This window comes from Balaenoptera acutorostrata, chromosome 5 (genome assembly GCF_949987535.1).
Source record: "Balaenoptera acutorostrata chromosome 5, mBalAcu1.1, whole genome shotgun sequence".
NCBI classification, from domain to species: Eukaryota; Metazoa; Chordata; class Mammalia; order Artiodactyla; family Balaenopteridae; genus Balaenoptera; species Balaenoptera acutorostrata.
The window spans coordinates 32375683-32401538 of NC_080068.1; the positions used below are offsets into that span (position 1 = coordinate 32375683).

General features: G+C 41.3%; 1 protein-coding gene across 14 annotated transcripts in view; it reads left to right on the plus strand.

Annotated features, from left to right (window-relative positions):
- The first annotated feature begins 10873 nt into the window (after positions 1–10873).
- The window catches only part of DCLK2 (doublecortin like kinase 2), a 156969-nt gene continuing 141986 nt past the window's right edge, over positions 10874–25856 (plus strand). For 7 of the 14 annotated variants that reach the window (XR_009008315.1, XR_009008316.1, XM_057546417.1 and 4 more), the window contains exon 1: positions 10878–12217. Coding sequence is in view for 10 of the 14 variants with exons in the window: in XM_057546417.1 (XP_057402400.1) it covers positions 11797–12217 (421 nt within the window). In the remaining 4 variants the exon portion in view is untranslated. Of the gene's footprint in view, positions 12218–25856 lie in introns of all 14 variants that reach the window. The other 7 variants (XM_057546424.1, XM_057546426.1, XR_009008317.1 and 4 more) reach the window with 5 other exon arrangements.

Below are 25856 nucleotides of genomic sequence, written 5' to 3' on the forward strand. Positions count from 1 at the left end.
CAAATCTTTATTGCCTTTTTTGTCCCCTCTGACCTCAATCCTGTGCTAACTGAACACTAATCCACCAGAATCAGATGACTGAGATTGTTGTCGATAATATTGTTAATGTACTAAAATTGTTGATGTCACCATTAAACGTACAAGCTCGGGTTGTTTCTCCAGGGCAAGATGAGCTAACAGATCTCCGAGCCATAGACCACCTGGCCAAAAAAAATCATAAACCAGAGACATCCTGATTCCCAAAACTATGATTAAGATATGTCACAAGATGATGATTAACCCCAGCTTCTTTGTTCTTCCCCTTTAAAAATACTCCCTAACTCAAGGACCAAGTTGGAGTGGATCTGAGGCTTGTCTCCCACTCCCTTGCCTGGCGCCCCGCAATAAATCCTTTCTTTGTTGCAAACACCCACTGTCAGAGTCTGGCTTTCTGAGCTGCAGGCACATGAATCTTTGCTCAGTTACACATCTAGAAATGAATGGTCATTTAAATTTACCACTGGACACATGGGTTAAGCAGATTAGAGCCAGCTGAAGAAGGAATTAGTAAACTTGAAGATACATTTGAACAAATTTTCCTCACTGTAGGACAGTTAAAGAAATAGAAAATATGAAAAGGCATGGAGAAAAAATTTGAAGGTCCAACTTACATCTAACAGGAATTCTAGAATGAGAGAATAGACAGGATATGGGAGATAAAATATTTGGAGAGATAATGGCTGGTTGATAAAAATCAGTTGATTAAATATATATTTTCCTCTTTTGCTAGATAACTGACTGCTTTGGGGCATAAACTATTCATATTTATATTCTTAGAGCATTGTAAGAATTCATTAAATATACATTGAATTAGTAAAATGGAAGTGTACAAGTATCAATAAAGGACAAATATTAAAAATAAGATGTGAGGGACTTCCCTGGTGGTGCAGTGGTTAAGAATCCGCCTGCCAATGCAGGGGACATGGGTTCGAGCCCTGGTCTGGGAAGATCTCACATGCCACGGAGCAACTAAGCCCGTGCGCCACAACTACTGAAGCCTGCACACTTAGAGCCTGTGCTCTGCAACAGGAGAAGCCCCCACTCACCGCAACTAGAGAAAAGCCCGTGCGCAGCGATGAAGACCCAATGCAGCCAAAAATAAATAAATAAATAAATTTATTTAAAAAAGAAAAAGATGTGAGAGGTATTACTAGAGAAATACAAAGAACGTGCTACTGATGAAGAATTTATAGCAAGAAATTGCTTACAGCTGGGATTATTGGAGAAGAATTCATGGAAGAGGGAAAGGAGTACAATTTGGCAGGTAGGAGGGAGGGGTTGGCCATTCCAAACAAACAGGATGATCTAACAAAGGCAGAGAGGGGAAAGGGCAAAAAGCATTCAAGAAAAAGCAAGTGGTGCATTTTGGTTAAATTGTATATCTAAGGACTAGTTGTGGGAGATCAAAGAAACAGAGCCAGATGATGTAGGTCTTGAATGTCAGACTAAATATTTTGGACTAGTCGAGAAAGAAAAAGCACCTCAGGTAAGTCATTGCTGGAGGTGTTTCAACAGTGGGGTGACAAGATCAGAACTGTTGTTTAAGAAGATTGATCCAACCAACAATTACACCCAATATGAACTAAAGGGAAGACATAGGAGTCAGGAAAACCAATTGATTTGTGTGTCACAAAGGATTCTTGATAGTGACAGAAAATGCAACTCAACCTGGCTTGAGCAAATAAGAGTTTTATTAGATCGTGTAACCAAAATGCCCAGGGTAGATCTGGTCAGGTATGTCTTTACCCAGTGTTCTATAATAAAGAATTTGACTAGCCTTTGTCCTTTGCTCCTGGGAAGTAACCTCTAAATCCTTGGAACTTCCTGAGTAATAGGAGTATTTTTATCATTCATGGTGAACCCTGATAGTTTACACTAATGAGGTGACTCATGTTGGGCCCCTTAGTTTATGCTAAGAAGATGACTCATAGTGGGCCTGGCCACACCAAAAATCAAGGGTTGGGGAATTGAACCATGTGATATCAGCCCGCTCTCCACAGAGGGGAGGGGGACTGGAGACTGAGTTTAATCATATGGCTAATGATTCAATCAATCATACCTACATCGTGAAATCTCAGTAAACATGCAAGATAACAAAGCTTGAGTAAGCATCCCTGGTTAATAATATTCTGTGCATATTGTTACACGTTGATGCATCCTGACTCTGCGGGGAGAGGATACAGGAGATTTGCATTTGAGACCCTCCCAGACCTCGCCCTCTTTTCTTTTGGCTGGACCCAATTTGTATCCTTTCTGCTGTAATAAAACTGTCACCATAAGTATAGTGTTTTCCTGAGTTCTATGACTCGTTCTAGTGAATTATGAAAACTGAGGAGGTAGTGTGTCCCCAGTAGCCAGTTAATCAGAAGAGTGGGTGGCCTGGGAACCCCTGAGCTTGCTGCTGCTGATGGAATTGAGAGCAGCTTTATGGAGGACTATGCTCTTAACCTGTGAAGTTTGACTGAATTCTGGGCAGTTAGCGTCAGAAGTCATGGTATCCAGCAATGCAAAGACCCTGAGGTGGGATCATGCTTGCCATGCTCCAGGAACAGCAGAGGGGCCCAGGGGGCTAAAGCAAGTGGTGGTTAGAGGGATACATACGAGCCTGACTGATAGCGAGGGCCAGATGGTTCTCAGCTCTTAGAATCACTGGGGACCTTTTAAAAGAAACCAATGTCCAGGGTATACCCCAGGTCGATTAAATCAGCTTCACTTGGGGGTGGGCACAGGCATCTGTAGTTTTATAACTTCTTCAGGTGATGTAGGTCCTGATGTAGGCCCTTGATGGCCATAATGTAAGGGCATTGGATATTGTTCTGAGTGTAAGGGGAAGCTGTGATGCATATTGAACAGAGTGACATAATCTGTCTTAAAGTCTTAAAAGACTCACTCTGGCTGCTGTGTGAAGAATACTCTATAGTGGGACAGACAGGTCAGGTGAGAGATGAATATGGCTTAGAATAGGATACTTCTGTATGTGGCAGAGAGAAATGATTCTATCTGGGGTATATTTTGAAGGAAAGTAATTTGCTTCCGAATTAGATGTGGGGTATGAGAGAAAGAAAGAAGTCATGGATGAGTGCATGATTTGTTTTTTGTTTTTGTCTTGTTTTTGGTCTAAGCAACAGAGTAAAAGGTAATGCTAATCACTAAGGCCAAGAGAATGTGGTCAACTGGCCAGGACTGAATCACATGCCCATCCCTGGAGCAAGGGTGAAGTCAGTCTTGCCTAAAACACATATACTGAGAGTATTAAGAGAATATTTCACCAGAGTAAAAAACAGGGCATGACACTGGAGGCAGGGGGAAGAGACGATGGGTGAGCCAAGAACAATAGCTCATTAGAGGTCTGTTGATTGTGTTCTAGAGGACACACAGAGAGTAAAATAAACTTCAAGAAAAAAAAAATTAGCTCTTCCTCTTTCCCTTCCCAAACAATTCAGTCCTAAAGCCATTAGCTGGGGCCAAGGGGGTAGTCATGGTGGCCCAGAGCAGGGTGTTTGACCCCAAGCAGGGCCAGGAAGGCATTTAGGTAAGGAGGGAGCCGTGGCAGCCAGGCGTCGTATGTTGGAATCTAGGTGGGGTGAGAAAGTCAACACATAGGAGGACTGGCCTGTGGGGAGTATCAGCGCCTAAGCAGGGTGAGGAGGGTCTGCACAGGAGGACCACCCAGCGTGTAGCATCCAAGTCCAAGTAGGATAAGGAAAGCACCCATGCAGGAGGTGGTCCAGCCCAGGGCACCAGGGTCTCAGTGGGGTGAGGAGGACTTCCGCGTGGGGAAGTGGGCTGTGGTGTGACTGATGGTTTTCAAGATACACGTATGTGTATACATACATTTCCTAGCTCTGTCCACTGAGAAGCCCAGGAGGAGCTGAAACTCAATGGCAATGAGCACACCTATTACCCAGTCTTGGCTCCTAAATATCATTATTTATCAAAAGGAAGGAAAATGACTGATTCCAGGGCTAGGACAGAGAAAGCACCACATGAGTCCAGAACATATAACCAAAGGTAAGGAAGTGCTAGAAAATTATGGGGACAGCAAAAGGGCATAGAATTCAGCTTGAATGCATTGGCCAAACTGGGGATAATTGAAGCATTAAAATAAATAATGATAGTAATTGACTAAAATAGGACACCGTGAGTCGAAAATGATAAAATAAATGAATAGATTGAAAGTTTGAGGAATAATAAGATAGTCACATAAGTTACAAGGTGCCTTTTGACAAAACACTTATTAATTACAAAGGAAAAAAGAGTAAACTTAAGCCTGGCAGGTACCGCTTAAATCAGGTGATCAAAGGGAACATCATCAGTGATGAGAACAATTGAAATTGACCCCTCCATATGATACAATAAGAGCACAGCATCACTTCTCTGATATTCATGCCAAAGATGCATAACTTAAATCTAATCCTGAGGAAGAATCAGACAAACCCAACTGAAGGACTCTTCAAAATAACTGGCTGGGGGACTTCCCTGGCGGTCCAGTGGTTAAGACTGTGCACTCCGAATGCAGGGGGCACGGGTTCGATCTCTGGTAGGGGAACTAAGATCCCGCATGCCACATGGCGCGGCCAAAAATACTGGCTGGTAATCTTCAAAAGTGTCAAGGTCATGGAGGCCTAGTAAAGACTAAGGAACTGTTCTAGGCGAAGGAGACTAAAGAGACAACATAGAGAAGCACATGGTGTGGTTCTGAACTGGATCCTTTTGCTTAAAAGGACATTATTAGGGCATCTGAAAAATTTGAATGGGTTCCAAAGATTAGGTGGTACCAATTTACCAGTGTTAACTTCATGACTTTGATACCTGCATCGTGCTGTGTAGGAGAATGTTTTTATTTGTAAAAATACACAGTAAATTATCTAGGGATGATGAGACATCATGTTGGCAACTTGTTCTCAAATAATTCAGAAAAAAATTGCCTTGTACTGAACTTGCATTTTTTTCTGTCAGTTTGAGGTTGTTAAAATTTTTTTTTAAAAAACAGAAAACTTGGGGTAAAGATTGTTTAGGTCTATCAGATAGAATTATAACTAAGAGAGGAAAAAATAATTTCAGAGCTGGCTAAGACCATTTATTCTGTGATCCAATACAGACCTTTTAAAATCATTCATTTGCTCCAAATAATTATTAGTAACTCTTTAAGGCTTTCTTCAATTATTATAACAGATTTTTCTGATATTGAATGTGGATAAATTTCTTTAAAAGTATTTTTTAATTAATATATGTACATTTTTTTAGACATAATGTTATTGCACACTTAATAGACTACAGTATAGTGTAAACATAAATTTTATATGCACTGGGAAACCAAAAAATTTGTGTGACTCACTTTATTGTGATATTCGCTTTATTGCAGTGGTCTGGAATTGAACTGGAAATACCTCTGAGGTATGCCTGTATTATTGTAGTAATAGTAATAAATAGTAATTAATTGTAATACTGAAAGAAATGTAATTTTATATTGTTACCAAGCTATTAAAAATGAACATATCAGTTACATTAAGATATACTCTTATCAGGTAATCACATGCATATACCTCTTCACCTTAAGTGTTTTATATGTACATTATATATATGCATATATAAAACATACATATATACACACACAAACAAGTGCACAAACACAGACACACATGCATATATAACAAATCTTTTGTATGAACAGTAAATTAAGATCAATAGCAGTTATTTCAGATAGGACTCTGGGCAGTATCAAGGAAAAGCTATTTTTTTTTAACTAAATGCATAGCCAAATGAGTACAGATTTACTAAAAGGGACTGACCAAGTCTGCATAGTATCATTATTCCTGTATATAAGATAAATAAATTGTTTCAACATTTGAATATTTCAAATATGTGTATGAGGTATAAAACATTTGTCCTAAAATAACCAGCTAATTTGCATTATAAACCTACTGTAGGTATAAAGGTCATTAATTTTTAACTATAAACTCCTAAAGAGACCTCCCTGTGATTAATGAATTTTGAAAGCTTGATAAGAACATCTTCTAGAGTTAGCATACCCTGGAGTCAATTTCTATCTCTGCTGCTTAATCTTTCCTATTTCCTAGTCTATAATCTGTTTCTTTAACTAGGTCATAACGACTTATCAATCATTATAAAAGCTTTATTATCCTTTAAGTACTCATGACCATCATTATTTTAAGCTAATATATAGAATGACAGGAACACAGTTTGCCATATTCAGTATTTATATAAACATGAAAGATGCTACGGAGAGGAGGAAACCACTAAAATCATGATTGATTTTAAGATAAATATAATAAGTCTTTTTGAATTTTAAATGAATCAAAAAAGTCTACATTCAAAGAGTAAATTTTATATTGGATTTGAGAAATCTGATTTTACACAAACAAAATGAGAGTACTATAGTAATTTTCCATGGTTTTCCACTTTTGATATTATTAAATATCAAATAATTAAATAACTGTTGAAAATCACTGGCTCTGTCTCCATTCCCTTATCTGGAAAGTAGGGATACTACTACCTGCCTAGATTTTCTTCTCAAGGAGATTTAAAGGGAAAAAAGTTCAAATTTCTAAAAAGAAATTTACTTCATAAATTTAATGCTTCTATTATTTTCGTTTTAACAGTTATTGCAGCTGAACTAGTAAATGACAAAATAACTGAGTATCATTTTGAATACATAGAATTAACATGAAAAGTGGAAATCTTTGACTACACACTTTGTGGAAGTGAAATGGACCAACAGAACTATTAAACCATAGTTTTCTCATAGAAAAAAAGCGTTTGTGTGCTATATACATTTAAAGCATGAATATCTGAATTTTTCTTCCATTCATCTGATATTTTCATTAAAAAATTAAACTTGAAATTTTTGAAAGACTTAATCAATTTTCTGAACCTGAAAATGTAGTTTTAATCATTCCCTCATATACATTTGCAAAGTCATTATATTTGTAAAGTGCTTCAAGAATCATGGCTGTAAAGGACAGCAAAGCTCCCAAGGTGAAACAAAAAATGAGAGAACAGTTCGTCTGAATCTTTTTCCAGTCTGGGTGTAGATTAGGGGTAGGTAGGGGTAGAGAGTCTCTTTCTGAACCTCCTGCCTTTATACTCTTTCCCGTTAAAGTGCGACAGAAAACACTAGAATTTATAACCATTAAAGATTATGAAATAAAAAATAATGCTAAGTTTCAAAAATTCAAGTTCATAGTCACTGGGCCCTTTCACTGAAAATAGTTGTTTCATCACTTTTGCTTCTGGGAGAAACGCTTGGCACGCAGTGAACAGAAATGAAAACATGAGACAGCAGAAAGTCTCAGCACGGTGCAGTCTAAAATGTTTGTAAGCACCCTTTATGTAATAAGTAATGGAGTAGCTGGAAAACTGCCTCTAAAGGCAGAAGGTTCTGGCCAAAAGTGAAGACTAGCCAATGCATTTGAGAAGTGAAGTAGCGTGAAACAAAACCAGGAGATGTTCAAGGCAAGTTTCTTAAGTAAAGCTCCATAAGGAAGTATGGAATAAATAAATCTCATTTAAACAAATTATGCCAAATAAAAATTGTTATTGTATTTCTTAATCAAGGTGGAGATGGGGGAGTGAGAGGGCTGGGGGAGGGAGTTACCACTTGGCTAAAGGCAGCGTAAAATTCTAAAATTGTATTGCTAATCTGTGAAATCTGAAGAGAAGCCTAGAGAACAAAGAACAATTAATTACCTTTCCTTCAAGCCTGGTTGAATTTTTCTGCCCCAGGTGGTTTTTAGAAGATCCCTCTTGGATAGCATCAAGAAAGTTTTCACCTGCACTAGATACTTTGTGATTTAAAATTATTATATATCAAGAGCAGAAAGGAGTCCTTTCTAATCCTGCAAAAAAAAAAAAAAAAAATGGAGAAGAGATTTTGGATTGAAATTCTTGGATTCTCTGTAGCATAGAGATGAAGCCATTTTTAAAGTTCTCTGCACAACAGGTTTTATTCAGATAATTGTTAGACTAAGAGGGGTTAGGAAAGGGTATAGAGAATTCACAACCAATAGGAGCAACGGTCAAGGCAGGCTTCCAGATGGTAAAGAGGTAGAGCCAGCCCCTCCTAATAAAGCCCCTAAAATCATGACCTGGCAGACAGAGTAGGCAACCACCAAGGAGAAATAGATCATCTCTGGAAGGATGAATGATTAGCAAATCAGATAGTGTTTTTTCTTTTTTTGGCCACCCTGTGCAGTGCGGCATGTGGGATCTTAGTTCCCCGGCCAGGGATTGAACCCGTGACCCTTGCAGTGGAAACACAGAGTCTTAACCACTGGAGCACCAGGGAAGTCCCAGGTAGTGTTTCTTGGTTAGAAAAGAAAGGGGGCATCTCAGTAAAGGACATGCCAGTTGAAATATCTTACTCTGCACATTCTGCAACCCCGTGAAAGGGGAGAATTTGTTTTGGCTCTATAAACTTTAAATCATGAAGTAACAACCCAAATTAATAGCTGCCTACCTAGAACCCTCAAATTTTGTTGGCATTAGAATTGTAATGCTGAAACTAATTTTTTTCTGCCCCAATAAATCTTCAAATTTTGGCCAGCTGGGTCTTGATATATACCATATTCACTAAGCAACTATCTTATGAAAGGTGATTGCATCCTAATTCTTCTATGAAGGTCAGAGATAAAGTTCTTCAAACAAATTAATGCAAAGAGCAGGAACAAAACGGTTTTTAAAATTAGGTAACAGCTTTGGAAATACTTTCTCTTCTCCCCCAGCCCCTCTTGAAAAGCAGTAATCTTCGTTAACTTAGGGATATAATGTTTGGGAATCATGTTAAAATACTGGCACATTATTTCATTGTATTCACTATTTAAGAAGGGTGAAATCTTTTATCAGGAATCTTTGAGTGAGAAAATGTGTTTATGTCCTAAAGCTTGTTTGATTGAACCTGTGCTATCAGCCTACAAGGTGACCTCAATGAGCTCCTGGTAGTCATCCTTGTATAGTCTTCTCCCACATTAAACAGGGCCAACCTGTGTAAGGTTACACAGGCTATTGCAGGAATGACAGTGTATGACTTCCAAGCCTACACCATAAAAGACATTTGGCTTCCACCATGTTCTCTCTGGGAGCTTGCTCTGGAGGAAGCCAGCTGACATGTTGTGATAACACTCAAGGGACCCTACAGAGAGGTGCTCATGGCCAGGAACCTAGGCCTCCCACCAACCATCTTAGATCTTCCAGCACCAGTCAAACGTTCAGATGACTGCAGCCCTAATCAATGTCTTGATTACAGTCTCATGAGACATCAAGGGAAGCTGTTCCTAGCTTCCTGACCCACAGAAACTGCTGAGATAATACATGTTTATTGTCCTGAATCACTAGGTGTGGGATAATTTGTTACTACAGCAATAGATTACAAAGTGGGCTTTTTTTCAAGAAAGAGTAAGAGCAAAACAAATGAACACACCCATTTTAAGCCATTTACAAAGTTGAAAGGCTCTGCAGTCACTAGTACTTAATGAGGCCTTATCTCAAGAATTTGCCATTTAGTTCCTTGTTTCTCAAAGTGTTGTACCAAGACCAGCTGTATTGGCATTACCTGGGAGCTTATTAGAAATACAGAATCTCAAATTCCACCCCAGACCTACTGAATCAGAATCTACATTTTATGAGATTTCCCCTACTACATGTAAGTATACATCAGAGTTTGAGAAGCAGCACTGATCTGTTTGAATACTAATGTTACAGCCTATAGTTGGAAATGCTGGCTGTGCATTGGAAGCAGTTCCAAAAACTACTGTTGGAGAAGTCCATCCCCAGGAGTTCTGATTTAATTGGTCTGTGTTAAGGTCTATTATGGCCATGGACCTAATTATATTTCACAGTTTTTCCCCTGGAAAACTATGTTGAAGCCTCAGATCAGCCCTGAATTCCCAGCATGTTCCAGTCCTGGTTCTAGAAGTGAGGTATGCCCAGGTGTCCCTGAGACTGCCCTGGGGGAACTATGGTGCACTAAGCAGGAATCTTCTGGGGCACTGCATGCCAGCGCAGCTTCACAGCTGCTGAAGAACTACTGCATATATCTCTGCCTTCTCTTATTTATACTCTTCCAGGACTTCGTTCATTCCAAGAAAAGCATCCATGTTCTTACCTTACAGGTCGGTTTGGATTTGCTGTCTAGGGCCACTCAGAGAACAGGTGGTGAATAACCTAAGGTTTCAGGGTAACTTACCCACCTGTCAGATTAGGACCAAACTTCTTTTAGTTTCATCTTTCCCTAATGGTAAAATGGAAGTAACTAATATTTCTCACAAGCCTTTGGGACATATGCTTTTACTGTTGACCAGGCACTACTAAATTAAGACTTCGAGTATGATGGGTGCTTACAAATGTCAGACCTATTACTTAATGAGAAGCTCAAACTGACAACAATAAACATCACTTGAATGTAAGGGGGGTGGGGTGCAGGGATTTTCTGTTTACCAATACATCCCCAGCGACGAAGACAATGCCTGGCACATTGCATGCTTTAATAAATATTTGTTAATTAAGTAAATTCCTCAAAAAACAATAACTTCTGATCATTCACTCATTCAAAGTTACTGAACGTACCATGTTAGCGAATCTGCAACGGAAATTGTTTTATCAAAGGATTTTTAAATAAAGCTCCAGATTTCCTTTAAAAAATAAATAGTGTGCCCCAATTCAATGCCATGTTTCAGGTTCCTGCCCTAGTTTAGCCTCGGCTCCTCATTTGGAGGCTGGCTAAGGGATGTGATCCCTGCCCTTGAATCTCCTTCCTTTGTAGTTTTTTTGACCTGCGCGGTTCCGTTTCCCAGGCGGAGGAGCGCGCGCCGCGGCTGCGCCCATCAGCGCGCGGAGCGGGGCTGGGGCTGTCAGGCGGGCAGGGCCGCCTAGGACCCTGGAGGGGCCGATCGTCTCGCCCTGCAGAGCCTCCTCTCCCGCCTCTCTCCCTCCGGGGTTTGGCATCCCTCGGGGAGCAAGAAGCCCGCTCCAGCCCTGACAGCGGGCCGGGCAGGCGGTGCGGTCGGGCCCGGGGGCGGATGCTCGCGGGTGGGCCGGGCCGGCCGGCTGCGGGGGAGGCGGGCTGCGTTATTTCCCGCTAGGGCCAGACTCCGGGAGGGACTGGCCTGCACGGTGCTCTCGGCCCCAGCCAGCGCGCGCCGCCCCTCGGGCAGGGCCTGGGGGCGAGCGAGGCGGCGGCGCGGCATTCCGGGCCTCGGGCCGGGCGCGTGAGCGGGCCGGGGCCGGAGCCGGGCCGACGCCCCGGCGGCGCCTCTCCCACGCTCGCGGCCCCTCCCCCTCCCTTCCTTCCTTCCCCTCGGATCTCCCGGGAGCGGCGGGCGGACGCGAGCCGCGGCGGGCGCCCGAGCTTTGTGTGCGCCCGCGGGCCCGGGGCGAGCTTCGGGCGGCCCAACTTGGCGGCGGCCGGCGGGCTCCCGGGAGGGAGTTGTGAGGCGTGGCCCGGTGGAGGAGGCGCCTGGGGGGGCGTGGGGCTCCCAGGCGAGCGGGAGGGACAGAGCGAGGCGCGCCGGACAATGAGCTGGGCAGCTCGGCGCTGCGGCCACTTTTAGGGGGCGCGGGTCGGCCGGCGCCTCCGCGGCTCCACCTGCGAGGAGAGGGCGGGATGCCAGAGCTGGTTGTCCCGGCGCTCTGAGGCTTCTCGCAGTTAGACGTCCCTGAGCCGGTGCTCGCCTTGACCCTGGGCTACCTGGAGGCTTTGGCTGGGGCGTGTTTCGTGGGGGCGCCCCTGGAGCAGCCGCGATGGCCAGCACCAGGAGTATCGAGCTGGAGCACTTTGAGGAACGGGACAAAAGGCCGCGGCCGGGGTCGCGGAGAGGGGCGCCCAGCTCCTCCGGGGGCAGCAGCAGCTCCGGCCCCAAGGGGAACGGGCTCATCCCCAGCCCGGCGCACAGTGCCCACTGCAGCTTCTACCGTACGCGGACCCTGCAGGCCCTGAGCTCGGAGAAGAAGGCCAAGAAGGCGCGCTTCTACCGGAATGGGGACCGCTACTTCAAGGGCCTGGTGTTTGCCATCTCCGGCGACCGCTTCCGGTCCTTCGATGCGCTGCTTATGGAGCTCACCCGCTCCCTGTCGGACAACGTGAACCTGCCCCAGGGTGTCCGCACCATCTACACCATCGACGGCAGCCGGAAGGTCACCAGCCTGGACGAGCTGCTGGAAGGTAGGAGGGAAGGGCCCGGCGCGGCAGGTGCGGCCCCGCGTGCCGACAGGTGCACGCGCTCGCCCGGCGCTGGGGGAGCCTGCGGGGGGTTTTCTAGGCGGCCGCAGGAATTGTGCGGTTATGTCTTCTTTTCCGCAGGCTCTATGGGTGGGGCGCGCTTCCACATATACTCTGACTGTCCCTCCCAGAAGATTTGCCTTAAAAAAGAAAGAAAAATCCTAACGGGATTTGGTGACATCTCTTAAGATTGGCGGACTTGTTTTTGTTTTTTGCTTTTTTGAAGTGCAAAGTCTCACGTGAGGATCTGGGTAACCCTCTAGCTCATAAGCTGTCTGTTCAGCCCTCTGTGTGGAGCTCAGTGCCGGCACCTGTGTTTCAGCGTTCAGGACCCTGTTGCACCTGCTCTACTCAGAAGCCGTGGTTGTGAAACACTCTAGGTTGGCTTTCCTGGTTTGCCTTGCAGCAGAAGTTCCCTGAGGTCAGGAGGGGCGTCCAAGACAGTGGTTCTCAACCCTGGTTGCATCTTGGATCACTGGGGACTTTAAGAAATATGGGTGTCTGGGTCCCATCCCCGGATACTTGGATGTAATTGGTTTGGCGTGTGGTCTGGGCATCTGGAGTTTTCAAAGCTCCTCAGGTGATTTGAATGTGCTGCAGAGATTGAGAACCGTTGTGCTAAAGGGTTTTCCACGTTTGGTTGGTAATGAGGTGAATCAAGGTCAGTCTCTCTTGCATCCTCCCCTACTGAAAGTAGCTAGTTAGGGTGATAAAGGCCACGGGAATCAGCAGTTGGGGCCCCTTATAAATTAGGCCTAGGGTGTCAACCATGCTTGACTCAACGGGACTGCTTGGCTGTATGTTGTGTCATCCTTGAATTCCTGCAGTATTTACTCTAATTTCACTTCAGGGAGAGAAAGCATTACTAGTAGTTAAGAGCCTATATCCAGAACTAAACACCACCCATAAAGATCAGACAGCACCCAAGTATGTGCCGACTGTGTGTTTATATACAGTCTGCGCTCATGCATCTTTCTTAACATAAATGGCACATATTGCCGTGGTAGTCATAGCAATGTTGGCTTGGCAGGGGAAGGAAACTGAACGTGAAGCCAACTATTTTTCTTATATTAGCGCATCATGTTCTTATGTTCTGAAGACATCGTCCATTTTACACATGAGGAAACATAAGCAACATGCCTTGTCATACAGGACAAGGGCAGTCTATGCCCTTTCGTCTACAGTTCACTTTTAATAAATTGATGTAGCTACACTGCGGAGTCCTGAAAGTGGTTGAGATTCTATTTAGTCACTGTTACCGAAAGTTTTCCCTGCCCTGGCTAGATGAGGACCCAGCCAAAACTAAGTTGTCTTTTCTGTGTGTGTGTGTGTGTGTGTGTGTGTGTGACTTCACAAATTCTCCTGCTCACTTGAGTGTTTTGGTTTTAAAGGCTTCTTGAGGAGGTGGTGACAACCAGAGGAGTATAAATAAAATGAAGATACATTGTTAAAAGGGCTTTATTGCTTTATCGTGTTACATACTTAAAAGCCACATTTGCCTAGGTATTTCAAAACTGAGTAACGAATTTTCTGATTGACCCAAAGCTAGATTAGTAGCCCTGTGGAAGGATCAAGGCAATGCCTTTTTTACTTAAACACTCACTACTCACATGCCCTTGGGATACTGTGCCTGGTGTGGTCTGAGGAGGGACAGTAGTTTTAATATCCTTCTCAGAAGTAATTTTCCTTCTCAGAAGTAATTTTAACAGTGTATTTGCTACATGAAATGAATGTACTCCAGAGGTGAACATGATCCTAGGGAAGATGGTCAAGGTGTCCATTATGCATATTAATTGAGAGCACATATTGTACATTGAGTTTGTTATTGCCCAAGTGGTACATGGTCCACTGAGTCTAATTCTCAAACTGTAGGTTCGACTATAAATTGAAGGTTGATAAATATCCTTTGAATCACTCATTCACTGATTTGTGGAGGAGGGGGAACCATAAGCATATGTAGAGTCCAAATTACACCACAGTATGAAAAATAATGATAGAACACAAATATTTGCACCATGGAAATGTTTCCCTAGTATAGCCAATTGCCCACTTGTTTCAAATATAATAAAATTACATTTTATTAAATATAATACAATTACTGCAAAAGAAGAAAATTTGAGCACTTCTTTTGTCATAGTGGCATTCTCTCTGACAATAGATCTTTGTCTAAGTCTTGAATTTCCCACAAAATGAGTGGAATACCCTGTTTCTAGGCAGTTTTTAAGAAAAGAACCATCAATGTTTAATATCAACTATTCAAGAATGTAAGTAGTTTCAACTTTTAGTTAAAATTGTGTACTCGAATGTTCAGATTTATCATGCAGAAGAACTAACCAGCTACCTGTGAAGTTATTATTTGCATCAGTAAAAATAGGTCTGTGATATTTCCCATGTTGTCAAAATTGACTATTTCATCTTAGTTCATCATTTTTAATAAAGATTCTCTGATAGTATTTTTTACACCATTATGTTCAGCTGATCTCTCATTTGCCTCTTCCATTCCGTGAAATTTGTAGTTTAGAAGATACTGTTTTTCCCAAAACGATTTTTTCTAAAATGTTTTCAGTGAAGAATAGAAAGTGATGACTCAAGATAGCTAGGCATGAACACTCACTCAGAGCCTCAGTCCCACTGAACTCAGATGACAAAAGAAATTTGCATGGCCCAGATTTTTTTCTTCTGCCCTTGAGAGTCTCTGGAGACCAAAAACTGTTCAGGTGTAGGCTGGTACTCCTGCACTACACTAAACCAGCAGGCATTTGGAGCCTATTGTTTTAGCTCCCCTTGCTGCATTAATTTCAATGTGTTAGTGCTGTGCATCCCTGTAATCCTGTTTAGTCTTTACAACTGGATGGGGACCTTCTCTCAAAGGAAGACTGTGAGTCTTAACAGTCAGTACTGGGAAAATCAGGTTGAGCTGTCTGAAGCCATGAGCCAGCCAACCGTGTCACATCTCTGATAGACAACTGAAGATGTCTGGATGGCATGTTCCTAAGTTCTCAGTCAGAACTCCTGGTCTTAGTTTTTTTTTTTTTTTTCCATGAGTGTTCTCTTCTTCAGAACATTTAAGCTATAATTATTTTGATGTCCCAAAGAGAGATGCCCAAGGACAGTAGAAACAATGCGTGACCAAGTTGGGGTCCCTAGGTTCTGTGGATTTGAGAAAAATTCACCTCTGTTCTCAGCCTTAGTGACCTCTTCTGTTGAAAGAGAGGTTGGCAGATCACCTAAGTTAGATCCTTTCTGGTCTAAAAGTATATACCCTTCCCCTGCCTAAGTGGTTACTTATTGAGTGTCTGATGGCCTGGGCTGCCTTCCCCTACCCAGAACCTATCTTCTGGAAAATTGACAAAGCTGCAAATGTCCTACACAGCAGGGAGTGGGTATATGGCTCTGATGAAGTGTTTGACAGGAGCCAAAAAATTAAGAGCTACCCGTCTCTGCCTCTTTCATTCCAAAGTAATATGTCATTTTATGTTGTTTATACCTTTTACTCCTCAGTCAACAATAAATAAACTGATTGGATTTTTTGGCATGTGAGAGAATTTTGATTATTTTGACAGGTGATACTTCCATTCTTCCATTAAGTTAACTTGAAAATTAGCTTGAATTAACTTGAATTTAAGAAAAATAAAGTTCTAAGAAAATCAAGTCTTTGAAGTTTTTGAGGTTCTCCTACTAAGCCTAGTTTATTGAATCTCTTTGGTTATTCAGTCTCTTTGAAGGTGTTAAACCAAAATATGGTGACAGTTATATTTAAGTAAAAATGAGTTTACATTTAAGTAAAAATTAAGTTACATTTTTAAGTTACATTTAAGTAAAAATGCATAAGAACTCAGATTATAGGTTTTATCCCCTTGAATGATAGATTTTTAGAGTAATAATAGAAACTGAGCTCTTGGAACTTGTTATAGTGAGGAAGGCAACATAAACCCATGAGATGTAAGGTATTTGCACATAGTAGTCAAAAGCAGTACACATTTATATAAGGCAAGCATGATGATTGGACATAGCAGTTTAACATTGAATCATCAATCTGCAAAACCTTCTCTACCTGGCAGACTCCTAGATCCTCCTAGATCCAAGACCCTCTTCAAATATCATCTTTCTATGAAACCTCTTCCCAGACCTCGGGGGCATTGGTCTCAAACTGTTGTTGATTGAGAGCATAGTTGTTGTTGTTTCAGGTGCTGGGGGTACGGTTCTAGAATGCTCACATTCTAGAGGGAGAGAGAGAGTGTGAAAACACACACACACACACACACACACACACACACACACACACGATGGTTCCAGCTGCAGGGCTGTAAGTGAAGTGGTAATGAGGTGGGGCAGGAGGCCCACACTGGCGAGGACAATGGAAAAGGATTCCCAGAGGAACAGATGTTGGAGCCAAGGCCTGAGGTCAAGCTTAGAACTCTGCCATTTGCTTACTCACAGCATTTTTCCTTTCCTCTATTGTAACACTTACCTTTACAATTAGAGGTATATTGGGTCTCTTTTTTGCACTAGACTAAGCATGTCGTGAGGTTAGGGATCTTGGACACAATAAGTTCATTAAATAAATAGCCCAGGAAATGACTTTACCTCTAAGTCTCTTGATTGTCAAGGGAAGTTTTGTATGAATTAAGTTTGAATAGGGTTGTTCCTATGTATTTGTGAAAATATGTATTTTGAAAAATTGGATTATATTCCAGATAAATCAGAAATGCTCTGCTGACTCATCGCTGTGGAGAGAATGACTCTTCCTCAGTATTTGCTTCTATAAATCTGATTGTTTTCTTCTTCTCATTTCCTCAAAACAGGGGAACTCAGGTCTGCTATAACGCAGCTGCATAATAAGCTCTTTCCGGAGGTAATGGGAAGAGAAATTTTCATTTGCAGAATAAAGAATTCTAAAGGGTTGGGGGAAGAAAGGAAATACTTGGGAGAGCATTTATGAGATGAGGGTCAGACAGAATGATACACTGGTAGTTATAAGAAAAGATCACTATTTCATGAGGTTTCAAACTATGGAAATGGACATTTTATGGCCCTGTCATATGAAATAAGAGAAACTAGATATTCCCTTGACCAGTGATTGTCAAACTGCTTTCTTCATTGCAGAGAGGGCCAGGGGAGTTTCTCTGGGTCTGTACTGCCTGGCTAGGTCTCTTCTCATCCCTACCCGCCCGCCCATGCTCCTACCACTTCTGTTTTTGTCTCTTCTATTGATAAAGTAAACTATTACCCTAAGGATTAGGGATCCTATTCTTCTCAACATTGCTACCATTTTTTAGATGTTTTATATGCAATCATTGTGTGAGATACTTTGTGTTTTATCTCACCCTTGTTATCCCTTATGGAATACGGCTGCATTGTCTTCCCCATTTTGCAGCTGGGGAGACTGAGACTCAGAGGATTAAGAAATTGTCCCCGTGTACCAGTCAGAAGAGGTGGGGCTGGAACCTGAGGCCTTTCTCCTTGGCCTTTCAACTTCTGTATTCTTAACTGCTATGTTCTGCCACCTGTGAGATGGGGTCCATTCTGACCCCTGAAGTTTGCGTAGGTCATGTACCAGCAATCTAGAGCTGCATCACCGCTGCAGCCAAACCTGTTATTTATATTTGGAAAATGAAGATGGTGGTAGTTCATCAGTCACTGCAGATGTAAAGACAGTTTTAGGATGTTTTGTGTATGGTTCCTGAAATGAACCATACATTATCCTATGCACCGGCATAGTAGGGTCTGCGCATTCAAATTCTGCAGAGTTGTCTTGCTTGACTTTGGTTTCCTTATCTTCAAAATGAGGAAGGTTAGGTAATTGCTAAGGCTGCTTCCCCTTTAAAGTTCAGTGATCTTGGGAAATGCTTCTGGAAGCGGGAAAGAGAAATGATCTGTCTGGCTCGATGTTTCTCTTTAAAAATTGGCCAGGTTTTGTGATTGAATGTGGTTACCTGGGTTTAGATGGAGTTCTTAAACCCTCAATAACCTATAGGAGGCTCTTCCCCATCGAATCTTCTCAGGAAAGGGAAAATTATGTACAGGCCCATTGAGGGCTGGGACCATGGTCATTTTGTTAATTCATTTATCCTATCGATAAATACTTCTGGCACTTGATGTTTGATGATTAATTTTACTTTTGTGCCATATATGATATTTTGATAGGTGGGAATAGGTGGATATTGGTTTTTAAAAAAACCTTTCTTAGTTAAGACAGCCAGCTGGACAGTTGGCTAGATTTGCAGAGGTCAAATGAGGTCATGCAAAAGGCAAACATTCCTTGCCCCTTCATATTTCAGTTTTGAAATAAGTTTTTATTCAAGAAAAAAGGGATGCAGTATATTTGTATGTTAACAGTTTATCCATTTCACTAGTGTCTGAGATGCCTGCCTTGATTTTTCTCTTTGGACATCTTTCATAATCAAATTCTTGTACCTTTATTTTGAATGTATGTTTAAATCCCAGGACTATTCTAAGCCCCCTAATATTTTCAGCGTCTGCTTTGAGTTTGTTCTCTGACGTAGCTAAGACTTAGTTTCGTTCATCTTTTAGCATTCTTATTTTAAGCATTGTCTTTAGAAAATTTATTTCACATATAGTTTAAATACAATCTGCATTGTACAATACTTTTTGGGTTTTTTTGGCTGCATTGGGTCTTCGTTGCTGCACGCAGGCTTTCTCTAGTTGCGGCGAGCGGGGGCTACTCTTCATTGCTGTGCACGGGCTTCTCATTGCGGTGGCTTCTCTTGTTGGAAAGCACAGACTCTAGGCGCGTGGGCTTCAGTAGTTGTGGTGTGTGGGCTCAGTAGTTGTGGCTCGTGGTCTCCAGAGCACAGGCTCAGTAGTTGTGGCACACGGGCTTAGCTGCTCCGCAGCACGTGGGATCTTCCCGGACCAGGGCTTGAACCCGTGTCCCCTGCATTGGCAGGTGGATTCTTAACCATTGTGCAACCAGGGAAGTCCCTCTACAGTACTTTTTAAATTCTATGAGTTGGAAATATAATTTAAGGCTAGAATTTAGATACTCTTTCATTCATTGACATGCTATAATTTTTGCTCTAATCCAGGCTGTTTTACCCTGTTTGCCATATCTCCTGCAGCCTGAAGCAGTAGACTAGCCATATTGTAATTTGTCAGAAGCTACTACCTTCAAGACAAGGAATGGGAAAATACTGATTTGTGAGATCAACTTTAGTACTTTTGATTACACTATAACATTTACTAACGTCTCAACATAACTAAAATAATCTATAATTATGACCTACTATGTTACCATTTGTTTATATGTTGGTTAAATTATAATCACTTGCAACCAAAATGTATCACAATAGAAGTTTTTAAATTGTCATTGATTTATTTCTTCCTTCACTGTGTATGTATTACAAACTTCAGATTACTTTGTTAATTTTTATGTAATAACAATGTCATTATTTCTGAAAGGCAGTGATTGATGCTCTCTTCCCCAATATCCTTGTCCATTATCTTGGTCTTTTAACAGTATTCTATCTCATCTGTTAAGGAAGCAGGAAAAGAAAAAGGAGTTATGGAAACTTACTACTGGTTATACTCTTCATCAAGCCTCTGCAAAAGAATGAACTTGAGAAACAGCCTGACATAAACTCATCTCTACTTAGTTTAGTGATCAAGGCCGATAGCTGGAAGGTTCCACATGAACCTTGTAACACTTAGCAGAGTCCTAGCTTGCAGTGTCTCTTCGATAAATGGGAGTGGTCCTCAGCATCTCAAACCAAAATGTGTGTCCTTGTAACTTCCCTCCCTGTAATTCTAGAGCCACCGTTTGGAGCTACGTAAGACTCCAGATGGAGCTACATGGCAGCCCTTCAGACATTTTATGACAGTGGTCATGCTTTACTATTTCCCCCTTCTGCCCATCTCCTAAACATCACTACTCTTTTTTGACAAACATCTGGTTTCTGAATCCTTCATCACTTGCACTGAATCTTTTTGAGCTATTCTCACTATCATCACTTGCTTCAAACTGGAGCCAAGTCTTCCTCTTAGACTCAAAATGAGATTTAAAGGGTTGGGGAGGGGAGCGGTGAGGGAGGAAGGTCTTAAGCAAAGATCTCCAGAAGCTGGGGAAACTCTGTTGAGGGAGGTTTTTACCTCAGATGATGAGCCAACTGAAGGACTGACCCTATATCCATTATGCCTCAGTTTACTTACAAATAAGTGTAAGATGGGCACATTTTGGTTTGAAGATCTCTTTCTCAATATCCTTAAAATTGCAGTGTTTCTCAAACTTTTGCAATGTTTGGGATAATTAAAATTGAAAAACAATGTAAAAATCTAACAACCAAGTTGCAGAAGCCCAGCATTGCCTTAATTGCTTTAAATACATTGTCACTTAAAAGGGAGATGTACTTATGCATATAGCTCTTACACACCAGTACAACCCAAAGGAGACAACCTAAAAACTGACAAAACTGTATAACCAATAAAAATGCAAAATAGCAACATAAAGCTCCAGATACTATTTGCTCAAACTAAACTGTTCCCAGTGTGACCATGGTGCTGAATGCTGAGTTTGGTGTGCTGAATGCCGTGTGATGAGTCAATTTTGCACTGCTAACAAGCCTTCATTCCCGCAGAGTAAAATTATGTCCTCTGGCCTTAACTCTCTGTGCATGTCTTGTACATATAGTAAGTCCACTTCTTCCTCATTAACTCCCAGCAAAGTTACACCACTTGATGCCAAAGGAGTTGAGGCTGTGGGCACAGAGTGTCCTGGCTGCACTTGATTTAGAAATAGACATTCAGATGTTCCAGAATAAGATGATATAAACATTTTAAGTCTTATCATCAAATTAAGTACAGAATTGGGAGTTCCCTGGTGGCCTAGGGGTTAGGATTGTGGGCTTTCACTGCCATGGCCCTGGGTTCTATCTCTGGCTGGGAAACAGATCCTGCAAGCCACGCAGCACAGCCAAAAAAAAAAAAAAGTACAGAATTAAAATTGCCAAGGTGAATGCTTGTAGATTGTGGGATACAGTTGTCTCAGGTTTGAGCAGCAAGAAGACAAATAACGGATCTGATCTGTAGGTTCCATCCTACCAGGAGATTAGATAGAATTTTTTTTTTCCAGTGGGTAAGCTTTAAGGCTTTTTGGTTAGTGAGTAGCATTTTTGTTTTTACTTTTACATAATTTCTTTGGTCTTAAGTTAACTCCTCCCAAATTTCAATGCCGAAGCATGGATTTGTGGACATACTTCTTCCTACATATTCAGATGTTCTGTGTAACGTCTCCACACCTTTCTCTGTGGAAGGTATCACAGACTGTACCACTGGATGTGACTTTAGGAGGTGAGTCGTTTTCAGCCCCTTGCCTTCAGCTGTGTTGAAGGGGCACTGGTCTTAGGAGTGAAAGATCTCAGCTTGTGTCCGCAGCCCCGCCCTGTAGGAAAGGCTGTTATATTCATTTTGTGAATGTGGCAGCAGAATGTGGTCCAGAGATAAGCCAAATGAGTGCAGAAGGGAACAGCATCCAGGTGAGAGCAGTGTACTTTATGTTACTCTGCTGGTTCCCATAAGGTTAAGTTCTGCGCACTGTACAGTTCGGGTAGAAAACCCAATAAGCTGTTTGCCACAACAGAATAGTAATCAGTCTGTCTTTTCTTTACCCTGTATTCTTCTGAACCAGCTGGGTGTGGGAACGTGTCCTTGATGTGCTTTAGATGGAGATACGCACATTATTGTCTACCCGATAGGACAGTCTCACAGATGCTGTACTTGATTGAGGACATCAAACCATCTTGTAGATGCAACATACCCAAATTTATTTTCCTTGGTTACATTCCTTTGGAAGTAATTTCTTTCTCAATTTTGGAAGTTGGGAAGGAATTTAGGTTTCTAAGATTTTTGCAGATATTAGACCTTAAGTGTCAGCCATACTTTCTTTTCTTTCCTCTTTGTCTTTTCTCTGTTACCATATTTAAATCTGTGTGTGTGTGTGTGTGTGTGTGTGTGTGTGTGTGTGTGTGTGTAGGGAGGCTTTTCCTTAAGCTTGATGAGTCCTTACACTTTATTATTATTTTTTTATTGGAGTATAGTTGCTTTACAGTATTGTTAGTTTATACTATACAGCAAAGCGAATCAGCTATATGTATACATATATCCCCTCTGTTTTGGATTTCCTTCTCATTTAGGTCACCACAGAGCATTGAGTAGAGTTCCCTGTGCTATACAGTAGGTTCTCATTAGTTATCCATTTTATACGTAGTGTCAATATCATATATATGTCAATCCCAGTCTCCCAATTCATCCCACCCCCCCCTTTCCCCCTTGGTATCCATACGTTTGTTCTCTATGTCTGTGTCTCTATTTCTGCTTTGGAAAAAGACAGTCTATACCAATTTTTTCAGATTCCACATATATGTGTTAATATACGATATTGGTTTTTCTCTTTCTGACTTACTTCACTCTATATGACAGTCTCTAGGTCCATCCATGTCTCTACAAATAGTCCTTGCACTTTAGACTTGTAAACAAGTTTTCTTTTTCACCATAAAGTTCAGTGCTTGCTTCTGCTCCAAGAGTTAGGTATAGTCTCAATGTCCAAATTTTGTATAACTGATTTTCTGCCGTAAATGTCAAAAATAGTTTGTAATTACAAGCTAATTAGTGGTTTTAGGCAGTTAATGTAAGTATTTTAACAGAGGTGGATAAGAGACTTTCATAGTAACTGATAGAAAAGTAGGCTAAAACATTCTGTTGTGGAACTTCCAACTGTGTAAATATGCATTTAGCTATTTGTGATTTCTAACAGTAAATTGACATTTTAAATGTTAAGGGATTATTTTGATTTAGCTATTAAAATAGATTTTGTATATAATACGCACACAAACCCATACACACCCACACACATGTTCCATTGATTGAAAGACACAATGCATTTATTGGACTAAAATGTGCCATGGACTCTCGGTGCTTTGATGGTGTGAAGCGAAAAAAAAAAAAAACTTGGTAGGTCCTAGGCAGCCCTCACAGCCTGCTTGTTTTCCTCTGTGCCTTAGTTTGCCCTTTGATGGGGTAGAATGACCTAAGAGTGTCTCAGACCACACATGATGTCCTTCAGGAGCCTGACCTGAGCCTCTCACGGTCATTCGGTGTCAACACCTACACTGTGCAAATGTTTTACCTAGAAGTAATGCAAATCCAAACCGTGAGACGTACAAGTTTGTTTTGGAAATATGCATTTTTGTCATGACTTTGACAAACATGTTTTGGGTGCCTGCTGTATACCAGGTGCTGGGCTCGGTGTGGGTAACATGAAGAAGGGACAGTCAGTGTTTTCAAGGAGATTCCAGTCCAGGCAGTAGTTTGTAACTAGAGATTGTGTTAAGAGTCACCTGTGAAGTTAGGAAGCCTTACTCACAGGTTCTGGTGCCGCCTTCCAGTGATTCTGGTTCAGTTGAACTGTGGTGAGGCTTGGGCATCTGTGCTTCTACAACAAAATCACCTGACGAAAAAAAAAATTCTTCTCTAAGAACCACCGGAAGAGACAGATAAAGAATAAAGAGTTATGAGAAGTTAACATATTGTAGGCTCAGGATACAATAAGTGAACCCAAGAGTGACATAATTTTTTAAATTATGAAACACATATCTATAGAAAATTCATAAAACATACATGTACAGCCCAGTGAGTTATTATGAAGTGAACACCTTTGTGACTATTATCAAGAAATAGAGTATTGGGAATTCCCTGGCTGTTTCGTGGTTAGGACTTGGTGCTTTCACTGCCAGGGCCCGGGCTCAATCCCTGGTCAGGGAACTAAGATCCCACAAGCCACATGGCATGCCCCCCACCCCAAAAAAAAAGAAAGAAAGAGAGTATTGCCAGCATCCGAGAAGCTCTCCCTGTGTCCCTTCCTAGTTACAACCCTTCCCAAGTTACGGTAGCCTGACTCTTGCTTTTCTTTATATTTTTACCACTGATGAAGGCATCCCTAATCAGTATAGTTTTACTATTGTCAGTTTTGAACTTAAAGATATTAAATCCTACTGCATTCTATTCTTTTATTATCTTTTGATCACCGTTATTTGTAAAATTCATCCAAGTTGTTGTTTATAGCTGGCTTGTTCATTTCCATTACTGCACAGTAGTAGTACATTATATGAATATACCACAATCTGTGTGTCTGTTCTCTTGCTGATGGATATGTGGATTGATTATCATCTTTGGCTACTGAGCCCATTCTATGAGTGTGTGTGTGTGTGTGTGTGTGTGTGTGTGTGTGTGTGTGTGTGTGTACGTACTCTGGTGCCCATATACAGCAGTTTCTCCAGGGTATTTTTCTGGGGTGGAAACATATGATGTATATGTTGTCAACTTATCTATCACTAGATAATGCCCACCTGTTTTTCCTAAGTGATTGAACCAATTTAAAGTACATGGAAGTTCCAGCAATATATCAAAGTTCCTGTTGCTTTACCTCCTTAGCTGGGGTGATTAATCTTGACTGGTCAGTAAAAAAAAAAAAAAAAAAAAAAGAGGTAAGGAGAGAGGAGGAGGAAGGGTATTTCAAGCATATAAGAAGGAATGAGAATAAGAGGGTGTCAGTATAGGAGCCCCTGAGGAAAGGCTGCTTAAGGTGGAATAGTTTAGCCAGAAGTGGGGTGTGGGTGGGACATGTTCAAAGCATGGAAGAACATGGCCAGAAGCTGTTTTAGCGTAAGGCACTTTGCAAGAGAAGCCGGTCTGTCTGGGCAGTTTTAGCTGTGGTTATGATATCTGGTAGTTATACCAAGATTGTGATAAACTACTTTCTTCCAGACATTTCTTTCTTAAGGAAAAAAAAATTCAAAAAAATTTTTGGTATATATATCAGAATGTGGTGGAAAATGTATGCAGGATGAATTTATTCCAATTTTATATTAAACATATAAGTTTTTAGTACTTGAGTATATGTAAATATATATTTTATATGCATATATATTTTTAAAGTTTTATAAGTAATGGAATATTTTGAAAATGTTTCATGTATTATATATTAGCCGTGCACCATATGTAGCCTAAATCTTAATCCTCTATCTTAAAAATAAAATTATTGTTCAAATAATGTCTTTTGATTCTGTACTGTCTTCCTAATGAATTCTTTGTGCTATTTGAAGCATGTCTATAAGTTTAGGAAGAAACTTATATCTTCTAAATTTAAAAAAAAAAGTTTTCCTAATTTTTTATATCTTATGTGGCTTGGACCTAAATCTAGTTGACAAGTACTTAAGATGTGGATTTGCTTCTTTTAATAAAGTGCTTATTTAGAAAAAAAAAAAAGAATAAGAGGGTGTGACGAGTTTGGAAGGAAAGTGCAAGTATACTGGTGCGACACTAACTTAGGAGCCTGTGGGAAAGTGGCGAGAGGTGAGATGGAAGTATGTGATACGTTGGGGAGTTTGGTCTTTATTCTAAAGGCAGCGACGCAGGCAAAAGACATCAGATTTACATTTTTAAAAACTTGCCATGACAGCTCTGTGGAGGATGAGGGGGCCTCATTAACTACTCTAATCTGGGGAGAAAAGAGAGGGAGCAGGGTTGAAGGGGATGGGTTCCAGAGATGCTTAGACCAAGTCAACAGTTT